Here is a 17,374-nt window from a genome sequence, read left to right as displayed (position 1 = left end):
CAAAATAGGAAATTGATTTTACTTCCAGCAGCAAGACTGTGAAGAAATTTCCATTTCTGATTTTTTATAACCAGTAAACTTTCATAACCAGTATCCTTCAAGGTTTTCAGATTAAAGAAAAGGAAACATATATCCCCTGAATTAAAACATGACAAGGATTAAAACCTTTAGAAACCATGGTAGATGTGTGGGTTTGGCTTCTTTTTTGTTGTTTTGGTTGGGGAGAGAAGGGGTTGGCTTATTCATGGGGTTTTGGGAGTGAGGTTGGGTTGCTGTTGTTGGGTTTGGGTTTTTTGGGGGTTGTTCAGTTTGGGTTTGTTTTTTTTTTGTTGTTGTTGTTAGTTTGGGTTTGTGGGTTGTTTGGTTGGGTTTTTTTGAGGGGTCAGAAAAGAACGTTTTTTTCATTTTCTTAAAAATCTAACAAACACCATTATCAAGTTACATTTTGTCATTTACTTACACTGTGCTATAATTTAACACAACATAAACACCTAAGAGTACATGAATTCTTACTCATTCTTCCAATATACAGTTTCAACTAATTTCCTCAGGAAAAATATACTATACTACATAACTGCCAAATGCCATCTATTCAGCTGATAGTATCTGCTCAGAGTACTGCTGGATAAAAATAAAGCAGCAAATGTGTTCAGTCAACAGAAAAAAAGGTGCTTGCTCCCATAAAAAACAAAAAAAGAATTTTTAAGAAGCCCATTTACTGATAAAGTTGTATTCAAAGCATAGGTCTAAAGAACAGACTAAGGGAATGGGCAACACAACCAAACCCCGTGTAAGTTACCACCCATTTCCAGTGTCAAACTAATTGACTCTAAGTGCTCCTTCCTAGCTTGCCACAATTGCCAAGTGCAACATGCTAGCTCTAACCTCTACATTTAAGTCTTACCTTACAATTCAGATGGGCAGTTAAGATCACATACTTACCACAGTTAGCTGACAGGCAGAAACTTGTTACTTCATTGCAACATAATCATACATACTGCCAGAAGCCTACAACCCAAAGGGCTTCTGACTTCCCAGTAGAACTGGAACCTAAGTCAGCCAAAACTACTAATGGCTTCCTACCATAATGGGTGAGTAGCTCCAGCCAAAACAAAACGGCTCAAATTGCATAAATAGAAGTGCTGCTGGTACTTTTCTTTCCTAAGCTCTTTTGTCTGAGGAGAGGATACCAACCTAATAGCTTAGAGGATACCTAATTTACAGCCATGATTTGAACTTGGGACCTCCCAACATTCAAGAAACTGCTGTTATCACCAAACCCACCTCCAAAAATGCCAAATGATCTTATCACCTAAAGAAGTGGCATCTCTCCCTTCACTTTCACAGAAAGATTGGGAAGGAGCCACAGGAGAAAAGATAGTAAAGCCAGAAGCACATCACCTCTAGTATGCATTGGAAGTCCAGCACAAATGTCACGGCTGCAGTTAAAGTTACCATCATAAAATCGTAATTCTCTGCCTACCATAGTATTGTAGCAAACTAGCCAGCAAGTTCAGGAATTCTTGACCTACAGGGTATTGTGCAGATACCCTCATCTTCGCTGTTGAAACTATTCCACTCTCAATAAAATAATTAACTATTCATGGAAGAGAGACTGGTACCTCTGTAGTCCTCACAACGTCTGTGCATTATAAACCAGTCTTACAGATAAAGTGAGTTCTCACACATTCACTGGCCTGAGCTATTCCCACCATTCTGTGAATAACGTTGAGACCTTTTGTAAAACAGCTCTTTCACTTTGTCCGCTTTCACTGAGAAAGCCCAGAAATGGAACAATATCTGCCTGCAAACCTTACCCTCCAAAAAAAAAAGTTTGTGATGCTTTACACTTGGTTTTAGCATGCATTGTTTTGCATTCACAGCTTCAGGCTGCAAAGTTAAGAGGACAGTTTAAGAACTGGACTTTTATATTCTTAGCTAATATCATAAACACACCTTCTGAGAACAGGCAGTAATTACACAAACCCTGAATTTATTAACATGCTAGCTTTACGCCTAAGTAGTCCTACAGAACTAGTGACACATACAAATGATTGCAGAACAGGCATTTTATAGTTTTCTTCCCTATAAATGATGTTTAAATGAAATCCTTTCAGCAGCCAGCCACCAGAATTTCACTTCGTATTTGACTGCATCAAACAAAAGCACCACACTTTTACTACATCTGAGAGGAAGATGTATGAAATAAAACATAACCATTTCTAAAATGGAGATTAGTCACAGAATACGAAGAAGCACTGCTCTCACTCTAAAGTCTCACATACTTTCACCATCAGATCAGCAAAAGGAGTGGGGTTTATCCTTTGAGAAACACTAAGCCCTGTCTGTACAATAAAGTTTTATCAGGTAGCAACATGTTCAAATAAATGAAGTGAAAGCAATCATCTGCTAGAACTTCTGTTTATATTTAGGCAGGTAAAGATATTTCTATGTTTACACGGTAACTGAAAATGCCACATGCATGCCGTTCTGTTAACATCTTTGGGAAGCTTGCTTTGTACTCTTCCATACCACTCCTTCAAAATACCACAATATGCCCCTAGCATGGGCACATAAACAAAAATAGAACTGTTAACAGGAGGTGCACGCTACCTACTTTCCACTTTGTACTTCTATAATTTTGCTAAAGATGAGTAGATTTTCGGGGGGGGGGGGTGAGTATGACAAGCAGTTGCAGAGAGTGAACTTTACACAGCATGATTTCATCACATGAGTAGTCTGCCATTTTTCTTGTTTCTGTTCAGCAAGCATGCACACAGCAACCTAACCCTCAAAACATATTAAATATTCTGGAATAGATTCTAGCTTCACTTCCATTACCTGCAACAAGAACATGCGTTTTCTATAGTCCATACAGGATCCACAAAAGTCAAATCACTGAACTGAGGCGGGATAGTCATCTTATCTAAGAATCATTTTAAGTCATGTGTCAAAAACTTTATAGAGACCAGAGTACTTTATTATATATTACGTAAAAAACAACCACAGTCCAGTTTCCAGTTCTTACTGGCTGACTAAGGAATCAGCAAAAAATCAGAATAAGACAGACACCTTCTGTGTACCAGGAAAGGACAGCGAATGCCGTACTCTTTCCAGCCTAACTCGCACGTCGCTAACACTTGAGTCGATCCCTTAGCCCCATCCCCACGCTTCGTTGCTATAACAAGACAGCCCCCCCTCGCAGCTCTCCCTCTCCCTATTCAACCTCCAGCCTATCCTAACTGCCGCCCGTTCACATGGCAGGTCTCTCGCCAAACCACTGCGAGGAAATAAAAGTGCCTCGCGCGCTGAAACGCGGCTTCCCCCTCCTTAACAACAGGCACGCAGTGGGAACGCCTTGTAACAGAGATCCCAGCTCGAACGCTCTCGAGCGGGGCGCGGAGGGAACTGAGAAAATGAGGGGACAGAAATGGCACAAATATTCCCTCTCAGCCCCCGGCCCACGCGGGAACGCGAGCTGCGGCGTCGCTCAGGGAACGCTCCTGGCCGTTGCAACCGCCGCGGCAGGCCTGACCACGCTCGCCTCCATTTTACTCAGGAGACGTGATCTCCCCTCGCCCGCCCCTGAGACCGGCGGGAGGCCCAGCGCCGAGCCAGGCCCGGCGCTTGCCTGGGCCCTCCCCAAAGCAGGCCTCTGGCGGCGCCGTACCGGGCCCGCGCGGCCCAGAGCCGGAAGCCGAGCGGCGGGTTGAAGGCAGAGTGATGGCGACCACCCGTGACCCCCTACCCCCGCCCCCGACCCCTTAACGGCCACCCTGCTCACATCTCCTTCCCCTCACTCCCATTCCCCGGCTCCCACCTCCTGGTTGAAGGCGTTCACGGCCTCCATGTTGGCGGCGGCGGCTGATGCGGGCGGGCGCCCGCGCGGGGGAGGGAAGGTAGGGAACGGGAGGAGGAGAAGCGGCAGCTCGGTCCCGCTCAGCGGCTGCGCGCGGACATGGCCGTTCGGCGGCAGCGGGGCTCGCGCTCTCCGCTCTCCCCTCACGCCCTCGCTGGCTCGCTCGGTGCGGCGTCTCGATAGCAGGGCCCCGGCACAAACCGTCTCTCCCAGCGGGATGGCGGAGCCCACGCCGCGCACAGCACCCTGGGATCGCGCAGGCCTCCCGGCCCCGCGCCACCCACTGGCGACAGAAGGGAAAGGGGGAGTAGAGAATAGGGAGGGAGGAAGCGCGCTCGGCGCGGCCAGGGCACCACGTGACCCGGGGACGGGTTACTCCCCGAGCCCCGCCATGTCAGCGCTGGCCCCGCCCTGGGGAGGGGAAATGGCGCGGATTAGGCGCCTGGTAGGCGGCGCAGTGGTGCTGTTGGTGGTGTCCTGGTACGGCAGCGTCCCTGCTCTGCTGCTGGGCGGGCAGAGCCAGCACGCCCCGTGGCTTGTTTCTTTGGGCCAGGCTGCGGCTTCCGTAGCCGTGTTGGCGTGGCCTGGCCCGGTTCCCTGAGGGAGGTGGTGTGAGACAGGGTGCACGCTTGGGCCGTGCTCCTGCGGGGCTGGGGTGAGAGCGCACCTGTTCACACCTAAAAATTGGTCTTCTTCTTTCAGTTTCCTGAAATGGTATTTAGCAGGTGGCACAGCACTCCGTGAACCCGCTCTGAATAGTGCAAAGGACTCGGCCCTGGGGTGCGTTTCGATGTCTAGTACCGGCACGGTGGAAGAAACTGCTGCTTGCTTAAATATAAGACAGACCAAAACTGAAAGGCTTTTCTCTCAGTCAAATGCTTTGCACTGGTAGAGAAGATCGTTAATGACTGCATGCACGCTGACAATGGGAGTTAATGTTTAAGACAACAGGGCACGTATTCTGCAAAGTGTAGTTTCAAGGACATTAGCTGGCTATTGGCAGCTTATTTAAGAATGCATTTGTCAAGTACACTGTCAAGTGCTTTAGTAATACGTTAGTCAGTGTCAAATCGTAGTGACTTGAGCTGTTTAACTTACAGTTTCATTATTAAAGGCTAATTCAGTACATCAGCAAGGGAATAAATTGGAAAGAGACTCGGAATGTTACAGAAATCTCACAAAAAGTGTAATTGGCTTTGTGTTTTACTATTGAGCTGTAGCTAGTGCTTGGGTTGTTAATCAAATGCAGATTACTCTCGAAAGTCTCTTCCCTCTGTCATCAATACGTTGTTGTCAAGCAATTAGTCCTTTTTAAAAGCAAGTATTTTGGAAGTTAAAAAAAGTTTATATTAATTAGAACTCTTGTCGTACTCTAATTATGCATAAAGAGGAGTTTATGCACAGATATATGGTTGATGGAGGATTTTTTTTAAACTAACCAGGTTCTAGTGGCAAGTGGAAAGCTCTTCCAGATGTCATGAATTCCTATAGGTTGATCTTTAATTGGAAAAAGTCATATTTCTAGCTTCTTCCCTCCCACCTTCTTTAAAGAAAGCTGCCAAGCTAGAAAAGACTGAGGATGGGGAAAAGATAATATTGCCCATCTAGTGTGAGTGTCTTTGTGTTTGGTGGTTATTTTTTTTCTCCTCCTCTTTTAACATGGTAAATTACTTCCTATGCAGTTTTTACATAGGAACTAATTTCCATGTTGTTACTCTTGTACATGTCACTGGCCAGCAGTTCACAAAAGGTAGCTTGTTTTGCCACCTGAAAAATATGAAAGGCAAAGATAGAACTGGAGTATGTGGTGAGAGGTTGAAAAAAAAAATGCAAAATATCTCCAGTTCTTCCATCAACTAAAGAGCTTTCTTAGAAGTAAGAATGGTGGTTTTGAGAGCTCTTGGCTTACGGAGAGAGAATGAGTGAGAATGGACTTCCTGCATTGGCGATTCATTTTTGGGTTTGAATACTAGGTGTTGAATTCTGACATCTATTTCTATAATGCTGAGAACCTGACATTCTATTCCTTTCAGTGTATACTTAGTAATACAAATGTAGCTCCCTTAACATCCTGTTAGCAGCTTATACTGAGTGCAGAAAAACAAAAGCTTCCAAGGACAGAAAAGCCTGCCAGTGGTTCTATAAATTCGCATTAAACCAGGGAGTTCATTTGCTATTAAAACTTTTTAAGTATTCTAAATTACATATTTGCTGTCACAGGGTGTCACTACAAGTTTCAGAGACTCCTCTAAAAACTTTCTGTTAAATGCTTTCAGTTTTCTTTATTGTTATTTATGTATTAGGTATCGTTGTGTTATGAATCTTAATTTTCTAAAAAAAAAAAAATTGCTTTTTATAGCATGTTTATAGTCAGACTTTGTGCATAACTGGATTTTACATAAGTTGGGGGGGGGAGCGGGGGGAACGAGAACAATGTGGATGTATCCCAGTGTGTTTTAGAATTGCCTAGTATTCACCTACCAAGCTGAAGTCTGGTGTGGTTGTGTCTGTACTATGATACAGATCTGGTTCTCCCTGCAGTATAGACAGTTCCTTAGGGTCTGTAGTATTATGCCTGGCAATTTTTGTTCATTGAGAATTAAATTCTGATTCCTCAGGGGCTGAATGTTAGGATTTGGGGGTGGGACAGGGTGAAGTAGGTTAATTACTGCAGCTTTAGACTTATGTCTGGGTTTTACTAGACTATGGCTTTGCTATTCAAAGCAGAGCTGCTTCATCAGGGTAAATGCTCATCAGTTTTCAAGTAAAATTTGCAATTGCTTGTGTTGTATGTACAGCTGCCTGTAGAGAGAGAAGATAATTGTGTAACTTCTTATAATGAAAAGAACATGCTCTTCATTACTTTTGGCAATTTTTAGTTTGCAGGTACTTGAGCTGGGCAGCAGGATTGTTATTTAGAGTTGCTTTTACAATATTAGATATTACATAAATCTATGGTGTATGACAGCCAGGATTGTGTTATATATACTTGTACAATATAAAGAACAGCCCTTGCCCCAAAGACCATGCAATCCAGTGTGGTTTATAGAGCATATATTATTATACTTGTTGTTCATGTAATATACATTTTAAAATATTGTTCAATATTATTCCAGATGTCATATGTTTAAGAATTTTTACTTGTGTTGGTGCATGGGTTTAGTTTGTTCAGCTTACTTACTTTTGTTTCTGACAGATGGGCAATAAATGGGCACGTCAATGTATGGAAATTGCTGTTGAGAGCAAATTATAGTTACTTGATGTAATGATTCTTTTTGTCTTTGTACCAGCTGATGAAATACATGTGCAAGTCTTATTCAAGCTTGTTGAAATCTGAAATGTTTTTGAATTCTGTGTAATACTTGTCATTTTATACATAATGAAATACAAGTTTAACTGAATTTCAGTTAAAGAATTTAGAGTTTTACATAATGATAGGTCTGTCATTTTTTTCTTACAGTAATGTTAAGTCTTGATCTTTGAATCCTAAATTTTGTTCAGTCTTCTAAATTACTAGCACTGAGCATCATTATTGACAATGATTGACAATGATCATCTGTAAAAATGTCATATTCTCTGTTCTTTGATTATCTGTGTCTGCCTATCAATGTTCCTCTGACTCATTCAGTAAGGATTAGTTATCACTTGCACACTATTGCACTGTAATTTAGTGTTGTAATTTAACTTACCGGTCAACTTTTTTACTAGTAAAAAAACTAGCTCAACCTCACATCATGGGGAGGGATTTACTTATTGTTCATCAAATACAGGCCATGCTAAAATCAGATCCCTGAAATCAGTAGGTATTTGAGGGAAGACCCTCACTTTTTGTGGGGAAGGTTTAAACTTGTATGCCTGGCACTGGGATTCTGTACTTGAGACTTAAACTGATGCTTCTGGATGCTGATTTTTGCTCTTGGTGTTTGCAAACTCAATTATTGCTGACAGGGAGACTGTAGTGGAACTGTGCTTTAAAAGCCTATTGGAAACTTTATGAGGCTAAGTGGTTTTGCCCGCCTGCTTAAGTAATCAGTGTGCAGAAGCTTTGGACAGAGCTAACTTTGATTTTAAGTTCCACTATAAGTATGCAAGTATAGTTTAAGGTCTTGGATTCTAACCTAGAAGGCCTTGTATAGTTTAACAGCTGGTCACCATGGAGGTTGTCTCTCTTCCTTTCCACTGTTGGGTGCAAAGTGGCATTTGGATATAAGTGACCAAAGTAAAACAAGATGATTCTGCAGGCAGCTTTCTGATGCAGACAGCTGGATTTGCTGTTTGCACATAGGATATTCTAGCTGTGGATGTTTCTCTTGTGTTGTTAATGAATACCAAGATTTGAGCCTGGTATAAAATACTTCTTTCTGGCCATGGGGGTTACTTTTGAACTACTTACTAAGGGAAGTTGGAGGAATTGGAAGTAGGGAGGAATTTGTGAATTTTTGTTGTGAGCATTTCGATTTTTATGCTTTGCCATAATATTACTAAACTGCTGTTGATGAGCAGGCAGTGTGCGCTTGCAGCCCAGAAAGCCAACCGTATCCTGGGCTGCATCAAAAAGAGCGTGACCAGCAGGTCGAAGGAGGTGATCCTGCCCGTCTACTCTGCTCTCGTGAGACCTCACTTGGAGTATTGTGTGCAGTTCTGGTGTCCTCAACATAAAAAGGACATGGAACCATTGGAACAAGTCCAGAGGAGGGCCACGAGGATGATCAGGGGACTGGAGCACCTCCTGTATGAAGACAGGCTGAAGAAGTTGGGGCTGTTCAGCCTGGAGAAGAGAAGGCTGCGTGGAGACCTCATAGCAGCCTTCCAGTATCTGAAGGGGGCCTATAGGGATGCTGGGGAGGGACTCTTCATTAGGGACTGTAGTGATAGCACAAGGGGTAACGGCTTGAAACTTAAACAGGGGAAGTTTAGATTGGATATAAGGAGGAAATTCTTTCCTGTGAGGGTGGTGAGGCACTGGAATAGGTTGCCCCGGGAGGTTGTGAATGCTCCATCCCTGACAGTATTCAAGGCCAAGTTGGACGAAGCCTTGGGTGAGATGGTTTAGTGTGAGGTGTCCCTGCCCATGGCAGGGGGGTTGGAACTAAATGATCTTAAGGTCCTTTCCAACCCTAACTATTCTATGATTCTATGTGGTTGCATCTCTGCCATGGTATTTAAAATTAGCTGTCACTTTTAATGTGCCTGGTTTCCTTGAGTCAACACACTGGGTTCTTGCCAGAGGAGGGAACATGATCCCCTCCTCCCTCCTGCCTCTGAGGCTTTATTGTCTGAGTTACGTGTCCTCTCCAATTGGAGGACTGGTGTAGAAGGCATTCCTCTCCTTAAGATGTGTTCAGGTGAATGCTCTAGGAAAGCCTGGATATTGCCCCTGGGTACCTGAAATTTGCAAAGTATTCTCCTGTGCCAGATTTACAGAGTAATTCCCCTATTTCTTTCCCCATGAGAAGCAAGGAAAATCTGCATGAAATGTTCACTGGCATGTAGAAGCATCTGTTTGGAGAGGTCCTTGTGGTTGTTGTGATGAAGTGAGTGGCATGCTACCTGCAAGTGGTCGTCTGCCTCAGGTTTATTTGAAAGGCATGAGCATAAGATGAAACAGAGAAGAACCTTTAAAAAAAGGCTTGGAGTTGATCACAGCTGTTTTTCTTTCTTTCCCCTATCTTTTCTTGTGGAAGTACTCTGGTTTGGTTGGTTTACTTGTCTTATTTTATTAAGTTTTATATCTTCATCTGTAATAGGGGCATTCTTCATTACTCCGTTTGCCTTACAAAGGCAAAATACCATGGATGTCACTGACTTCCCATAATTATAGCCGATGGCTCTATTATCCAGATTTTTCGAAAGCTTGCTGGGAGAAGCATCACTGCTTCTAGCCTGAGTTATTGATACTCCAGCACATTCATTGTCAGAAATATTTTATGTCTGGGTGGGGGAAGAATTCTTGTGATAAAGACATGGCCATCTGCTAGAAGTCATGAAGACGTGTAGCAACCTAAATGATTTTTCATATTATACTTAATACTTCATTTGTACAGTTTGGGGTAGGGTTTGTGTGTGTGTGTGTGTGAGTGATCTGTGGGATGTTTTTCTTGGGTAAGAACATGTATATCCAACATTAGGAAAGTGCAGCCATGTTCCTAAGTGATGAATGTTCACATATAAAGTGAACAGTGTTCTGAAGTACACTTCAGAAAGAGGGTCAGTCATCCTGTAGAAGAAGACCACTTTCATTTTACCCTTTGTCTCATGAAACTGGTCCAGGCTCTGATCCGCGCAGTGGCTCTGTGGGGTCAAGCAGGGTGGCACAGTGGAGAAATCACTAACGTGGCACTCAGAAACCCTGTGTGGCTGTTTCTCTCAGCTTTGTTAGTGGTCTTCTGGATGTCGGTTCAATCCCTCAGACCCATTTTTCACCTCTAGCATGTGGGAGTACCAGTGCTGACCACCTCTATAAGGAGTCTGTATGCTTCATCCCCAGAGAAATTTGATTCTGGTTTCCCTTGTACACTATAGCAGAGGACAGATGATGACTCATCATATAGAATCATAGAATAGTTAGGGTTGGAAAGTACCTTAAGATCATCCAGTCCCAGCCCCCCCTGCCATGAGCAGGGACACCTCACACTAAACCATGTCACCCAAGGCTCTGTCCAGCCTGGCCTTGAACACTGCCAGGGGTGGAGCATTCACAACTTCCCTGGGCGACCCATTCCAGTTCCTCACCACCCTCACAGTAAAGAACTTCTTCCTTATATCCAATTTAAACTTCCCCTGTTTAAGTTTGAGCCCGTTACCCCTTGTCCTATTACTACAGGAGGAAATTCTTTCCTGTTAGGGTGGTGAGGCACTGGAATAGGTTGCCCAGGGACGTTGTGAATGCTCCATCCCTGGCAGCGTTCAAGGCCAAGTTGGATGAGGCCTTGGGTGAGATGGTTTAGTGTGAGGTGTCCCTGCCCATGGCAGGGGGGTTGGAACTTGATGATCTTAAGGTCCTTTCCAACCCTAAATATTCTATGATTCTATGATTCTACTTGTGGCTTGTCTATCTCTGATGCTTAGTTTAACCATTTATTTTAATTTTTTTCAGACAGGAGGAAGCCTCTGCCTTTAAAAATATATCTTGGATAACAGTATAGATACAGGATGTCCACCTGCCTCTGCTGGATCTTGACCATTACCCCAGAGATTCCAAATCATACAGCAGGGCAGTAATAAGGAGCTCACTTTGCAAGATCTCGCACAACTCCTTAAGTAGTGGTGGCTTTGCGCTTGAAAGCTTATGGGATAGAATATTAACTTAGTAGAAGACAAAACACCATTTAGGTTTTCTATATAGTCTAGACTTGGTTTTGCTGGTAGACACATGAGAACAGACTTCCCGCTTTGCTCCTCCATAGTTGTCTCACCAACCTCTTCTGGTCTGGTGTGGAAGCTGGCAAGATTATGAGACTAGACAAGATTTTGTAGTAGGTGTAAGGTTGAAGAGCAGAGTATGTCAGAAATTACTTCCTTCTCTGGCAATACTGTGGTGCTGCTGTTTCAGCTGTCCATTAGAGGCACAGAGACTGCTGACAGCTAACAGCCATTGAATAAAGGCTAATTCTTTTGAAAAATTCCATGTTTAACTATGGCTTGAGATGATGCGAACATAAGGAATTCAGGACACAGAACAAGGGAACAGATACAGAAATACATATTATATGTGATGGTTCATAGTCTGTCTAGCACATTATGGGGTTTATAACAACTAATGCGTGTGCTCGCATTGTCACATTGAAATTAATTATTCAGTGCTTTAGAAAACCTGCACAATAGGAAACAGGTTTTTGATTGGTTTGGGTTTTTTGTTTGTTTGTTTGTTTTTGGTTTGTTTTTTTTTTTAGTTAGGAATCACAAATGCCATTTTAGTGAATCATTTATCTGAAAAAAGAAAAAAGCTGCAATTCTAAGGCAGCCACCATTCTGAGTCAATTCCTAAGCATGTGTGTAAGCCAATAGCAACAGTTCACCACTGTCTCTGATGACTTTGTGGTCATAGTTCTTTACCCCTTTTCTTGTTAGGTATTTCAAAACAAAGTGTTTAATTTTGGATTTGATGAAATTTTATTTCAACAGGTTTTTTTTCCCCACCCCCTCCATAAGTGAGGTGAGAAGAAGCAAAAAACTGTTCATGTTAACTGGATAGGAATTATGTTGCCTGTTTTCTGTGTTTGCTTATTTATTTAGGAGAAAATAACTCAGATTAGACAGCAAACAGAAACAGAAAATGCTGTCCTCAGCTTACTGTTTCTTGTGAGTAAAGCCTGGGAATATTCACCTCTTCCAACACTGATATCTATTTTGCAAAATAGTTCTAAGTAGAGTCAAACCCTGATGTCCTTAAATATTTAAGTTCTCTGCTTCTGAATTTCACTGAGATAAAGGCCCCACAGGCTTCCGTGGGGTTTGGCAAGCCTCTGTTCCTTTGCTCTGTACTTTGTACTCAGTTCCTTTACTCTGTACTTAACCTCCTACTGGCATCAGTAGGTCAGAAGCATAGGGGCCTTTGTCCTTCGTGATTATCACAAAGCCCATCAAGCTCACTTTGAGTCTCAACATCTTTCAGAGGAAGAATAAACAGCTCCCTATTGTTCCTTTTAGTCTCTCTCTTTCCCTCCCAGATTATCCAGGACAAAAGGGCTTCTGAATTTTAAAGTAATTTCTGTTTGTGTATAATCACTTTGTAGTATGTTGTATAGTCCGTGTTTACAGTAACCAGTGCTGAAATGCTTTTTCTCATATTTTCCATGTCAGGCATTCAAAAAACTTGTTCAGCCCTTTTTTCCTCCCCTGTAGTGAGTGGGACTAAAAAATCACCAAAAACAGTGATCTGTAATTATTTGCTTTCCAGCTTCTGAAAGTTGGCTTTTTTTGTTGTTTCTTCCTCACACTGATGAGAAAGTTAGATTTATATATATATATATAAAACTTGATATGAGATACATATATATGTATCAAGATGTTCATGTAGTCATGATGCAGTCACTACTTAAGAAGATGGGATTTTAAGTCATCTAAGTGTCATGAGGTGCCATAAAATTCTGGGTACTAGCAGCGATACTTGATTTACTTTCAGATGTAACCACAAAGTATTTAAGACGGCGTATGTAACTTTTAAGCCTTTTCAGTTTTGCAATATACTGGTAAAAATGTCTAGTCAGATTATATTTGAGGGAGGAGAAAGATATTTTATGCAAGCGATAACAGTTCTTAGATATTGGTTTATAAAACGTGGCAATAGGTGTCTCAGTCTTCATGGGAGATGTGTGGACAGATTGCTGCGATTCACTTTATTGAGGTACACATTTTCAATAGGGTTCTGTGTTGCTGTTGTAGCCCAACAACAAAGTACAGAGATGACAATTGCCAAATTCTCTGAAATTCAACTCAAGTGTCCTATGAGGTATTTGAACACTTTTCCTTAGTATTAATGAGAAGTACCAGTGGGACAATCCTTGTTTGTGGCATCTGTTTAGCTTTTCAGGTTTCAGCATGTTGATCTTGGAACACAGGATAAGTAGGACTTTCCGGGACACTGTCTGCAGCTGCTCCCAACTGAGGTGAATGACATTATTTAATAAAGATACAGCTAAAAGTAGAGCTTTGTGTCTGTCGTTTCCCACTCTACCAGCATTAGAAGGATGTTCACAAATGTGACATCTCTGAACTTTAGGAAGAAGCTTTCACCTTCCAGATGAATTTTTTTCATATTAAGTGTGTGGGCTACTCCTGTCTCTAGAGTAAGTAATTATTCACTGGCTTTACTCCTTCATTTTAAAAGCTTTTTCCCCCCCCCCCCAATTTCCTTACACTCCCTGTTGTGGCCAGAAGATGGCATTTATGTACATGCTAAGAAGGGGTAAATGAGGCTACTATAATTTACCTCACTTTGATCTCATAGCACATGAGGGACACGGATTCAAGTACAAAGTCCAGGAACTTGTTACTCCACGGAAAAAAAACTCTGTTTCCTTATTCAGTAATAAGGATCTGATATGGTCCTGAATTCAGAAGGTAACCATCAAACAAAAATCCTGTGTGTTTGTTGGTTTTGGGTTTGTTTTTTTTTTGAGAATAATCTAAAAGCACTTTTTTTCTGTTCCAGGTAATTCTGTGCTACACGTAAAGGCCTTGTTTAAAGATGATTTTCCACTGAAATAGATTTTACTTTTTGTACTTGTCCTTCCTCCCCCATTATGGTATTTATGTCCTTCATGGAGACAGTTCTCCAGGATAATTAACTGCCTATACCTATTTGTCATAAGCCATCCCATCATGAACGTTTTTATCCTAATATAACTGTCAAATATCAGGGACATTGCTCTAAACTAGTCTTGTTAAAACAATACATTTCTCCTGTGTAGCCATGTTCAAAGGGATGAAGCTCTGAAGCTGCATATAAGAAATTGCAGGTGGAGGATATAAAGGGGCTGCAATTTGTCTAGGCAGTTTCCCAAGGCTGTTAGCATGTTTTTTTTTGCAGATCATGGGGCCCATCTAAATTGGAGCAAAAACTAAACAGGTTTGGCTGGCCTGCTGTGCATGGGGTAGTGCTTTCTAAAATCCCTGGACCCATGCCTGTGGCACTCTCATGGGGTCAGGATCAAACCTCCCTGTAGCCCTGCTTTTCAAATAAACCTTTTACGTTGACGTGTCAGTTCATTGCACCAAGAGCCCCAGTCAGTGATCCCTTACGACTTTCTGTCCCTTTCACTTGCCATTGCTCCCAGCCTTCTTCCCACTACCATTTTTTATCACCGATTTATTTTTCAGGATTCACTTCCAAACCTTTTGCTTTGCTCTTTATGAAAGCAGTAAGCATTGTAGTGGAGAGTGCTAGCTTGCATTCAAACTTCCTCATCCTGTGAGTCCTGTTTCAGTCAGTAAACTTGAAAACCTGTTTCATTTGTGTTTTCATCCAGTGCCTCATGGTGATAAGATCGTTAGATATATGTATATATATATATATATATATATATACACACACACATACCCACAGGCATGCATGTTGCACCATGGCCGCTAACGACCAGATGATTTTCTACACTGCATGCAAAGGGATTCCTACAGAGGATGGTTCATCCCCTGGCTCTGGTGTTTGTTTTTGTGACTTAGGACCAAATTAAGCCATATCAAACCCCAGCTCAGTCTTTGAAGATCTGCATCCAAGTGCTAAACCCTTAAACAATCCAAAGGGCTGCTGGGGCTTATGAAGTCTCAAGACTGCAATTAACAGTCTTGGAAGGGAAAGCAGCTAGAAAATACCTCTGTTGTCGATTGTATGCAAATGTCAAATACTTGACCACTGGCAGGAGATAGAAGCCTATGAGCTGTGAAAGAAGGAAGGACTGCAAGGAGCACTAGGGGTGTGCTGGCTGACTGGCTGCATTGGAATTGACCATGGGGAGGCTGCAGTAGTCTGGAGTCCTGGCTCACTGGTGGTCCAGAACAGGGTTTTAGCTGGAACGAGGCACAATTGTTATCCAGACTGCGTGCTTTCATTTATTTATTTATTTATTTGTGTGTGTGTGTAAACCGGGTCTCAGTAGTTCTTTGACTGGATGGCTGTAGGTTCTTGGCAGAGAGATGTAAGCCTTCTGCTGCTGTTTTGCACTGTCTGACTGCACAGGTCATAAGCTTCAAGCAGTTCTTGGCAATGGGAGTGTACCTGCTACTAAATGCATATGTAATACTGTGCCTTCTTTGACCATGAACTGTTAGCACAGTTAAAACTCTTCATTTACAAACCAGGGATTGTTTGGGTTTTTGTTTTTGTTGCATTTTGTTTGTTTGGGGTTTTGTTTTTGTTGGGTTTTGTTTGTTTGTTTTGGTGGTTTGTGGGGTTTTTCGTAAAGTAGAACTACAGTAATTTCAAATATAAATAATTAGCAAATTGGACCCTGCCAAAATAAATGTTACCCGGCATTTGTGAATTTGCCACTATTTCAAGAGAGAAAACAAGATGTATGATGGGTACATTGTTTCACGTGCTTCTCCAAAATATACTCAAGTACTACAAAGAGAGAGGTTTTTTAAGTCCCTGTGTTGCATATAACATCTGGGCATAAGGTACCGTGGGAGACCTGGCTTCTTTCTGTAGCTGCCCTTACAGCATCCTTTTGTTGCTGCTTGGCCACAGCACCCCTTCTGTAAGATGTGGGTGATGGTGCCTCTCGGAAGTCACTACTCACTTTGAGTGAGTGGTGGATTGGTGTTTACGAGGCAAATAAAAGACTTGAAGTAGTCCAGTGCGAAACAAGAGGATATGGAACATCGGTGCATATCAGTTTGTATTTGACTTTGCTTAATATCTCATGAGTTATGTTTACATTTCATTGGGTAGAGAAAACCAGCTTCTGAACCCATTAACTGAAATGACGTCTATCAAAATAGCAATATATTGTTAAGGTGAAATTTTCAGCTAATTGCATAGCCTCCTACAAAACATATGTAGGTTGTTTTAACTTAAGCACACACACAAATCTCACTGTGTGCATGTGAAGTTAGTGCTCATTCATACAGGATGCTCATCAGTGAAGTCTACAATTGGAAGCCTTGTGGTTTCTTGCAGAAAATCAGACCATTTGGTCTCCGCATAGATTCCTTCTAGTGTCATGTAGCACACCTAGGTGTCCTGTCACTGTGGCTGAGGGGGGGAATTCAGCTAGTGTACTTTGCTGAGACAACCAGAAGGTTCTGGTTAGGAGGGAAGTTTGTTGGTTGCTGAAGCTCCCAAAATAGTTGAAAAGCAGTCTTGAAATTCTGTGAATGTAGAGTGTTTCTTAGATACTTTGTGGAGGTATGATAGGCAGCCATCCCAGGCCTGAGTGGTAGTAGCACATTAAGGTCTCAAGCATGATAATGCCTGCAGGGTGCCAGAAGCTCTGGAGCCTGTCCTTCAGCTGTGCTTGCTGTTCACAGGGATGGTGAGCTTCAATTTCAAGGGCACTCTCAAAGCTCTTGTCAAAAAGCAGTAGAAACTTATGCAAAAGCATTTCCCAAAGCCACAGTAGAACCCAGAAGATTGCGTCCCACAGAAGACCACAGGAATTAGATAACAACATGATGTCCAGTATCTGTGCCTAGGTCTGTGTATGGGGAGGCAAGATGGGCATCCAGGGGAGGGACCTTTTCAGATGTTCCAGTGCCACCCACCTGCTAATATCAGCCACAGCTTAATGTGCAAGTGAGAGAGTAGCTGCAGAGTCCTTCCATCGCCCTCTTAGAATCATAGAATCCTTTAGATTGAAAAAGGCCTTTAAGATCATCTGGTCCTACTGAAAACCTAGCACTGCCAAGTCCGTCACTAAGCCATGTCCCCAAGCACCTCATCTGCCTCCAGGGATGGTGGCTCAACTACTTCCCTGAGCAGCCTGTTCCAGTGCTTGACAATCCTTTCGGTGAAGAAATTTTTCCTAATACCCAGTCTAAACTTTCCCTGCCACAACTTCAGGCCGTTTCTTCTTG

At 42.5% G+C, this 17,374-nt stretch overlaps 1 protein-coding gene across 4 annotated transcripts in view; it reads right to left on the bottom strand.

The window, feature by feature from the left end:
* Positions 1-4,228, bottom strand: part of SCAF4 (SR-related CTD associated factor 4) — a 44,939-nt gene extending 40,711 nt beyond the window's left edge. For 2 of the 4 annotated variants that reach the window (XM_057410166.1, XM_057410167.1), the window contains exon 1: positions 3,821-4,164. In XM_057410166.1, the coding sequence (XP_057266149.1) occupies positions 3,821-3,850 (30 nt within the window). In that variant the 5' untranslated portion in view covers positions 3,851-4,164. Of the gene's footprint in view, positions 1-3,820 lie in introns of all 4 variants that reach the window. The other 2 variants (XM_057410168.1, XM_057410165.1) reach the window with 2 other exon arrangements.
* Between the last annotated feature and the right edge of the window lie 13,146 nt (positions 4,229-17,374).

This window comes from Pezoporus wallicus, unplaced genomic scaffold, assembly GCF_028554395.1.
Source record: "Pezoporus wallicus isolate ANWC-B61680 ecotype Strahan unplaced genomic scaffold, APGP_CSIRO_Pwel_v1 contig_7011, whole genome shotgun sequence".
Lineage (NCBI taxonomy): Eukaryota > Metazoa > Chordata > Aves > Psittaciformes > Psittacidae > Pezoporus > Pezoporus wallicus.
Note: the sequence above shows the minus strand (reverse complement) of the source record. Positions and strands in the feature narration are given on the sequence as shown.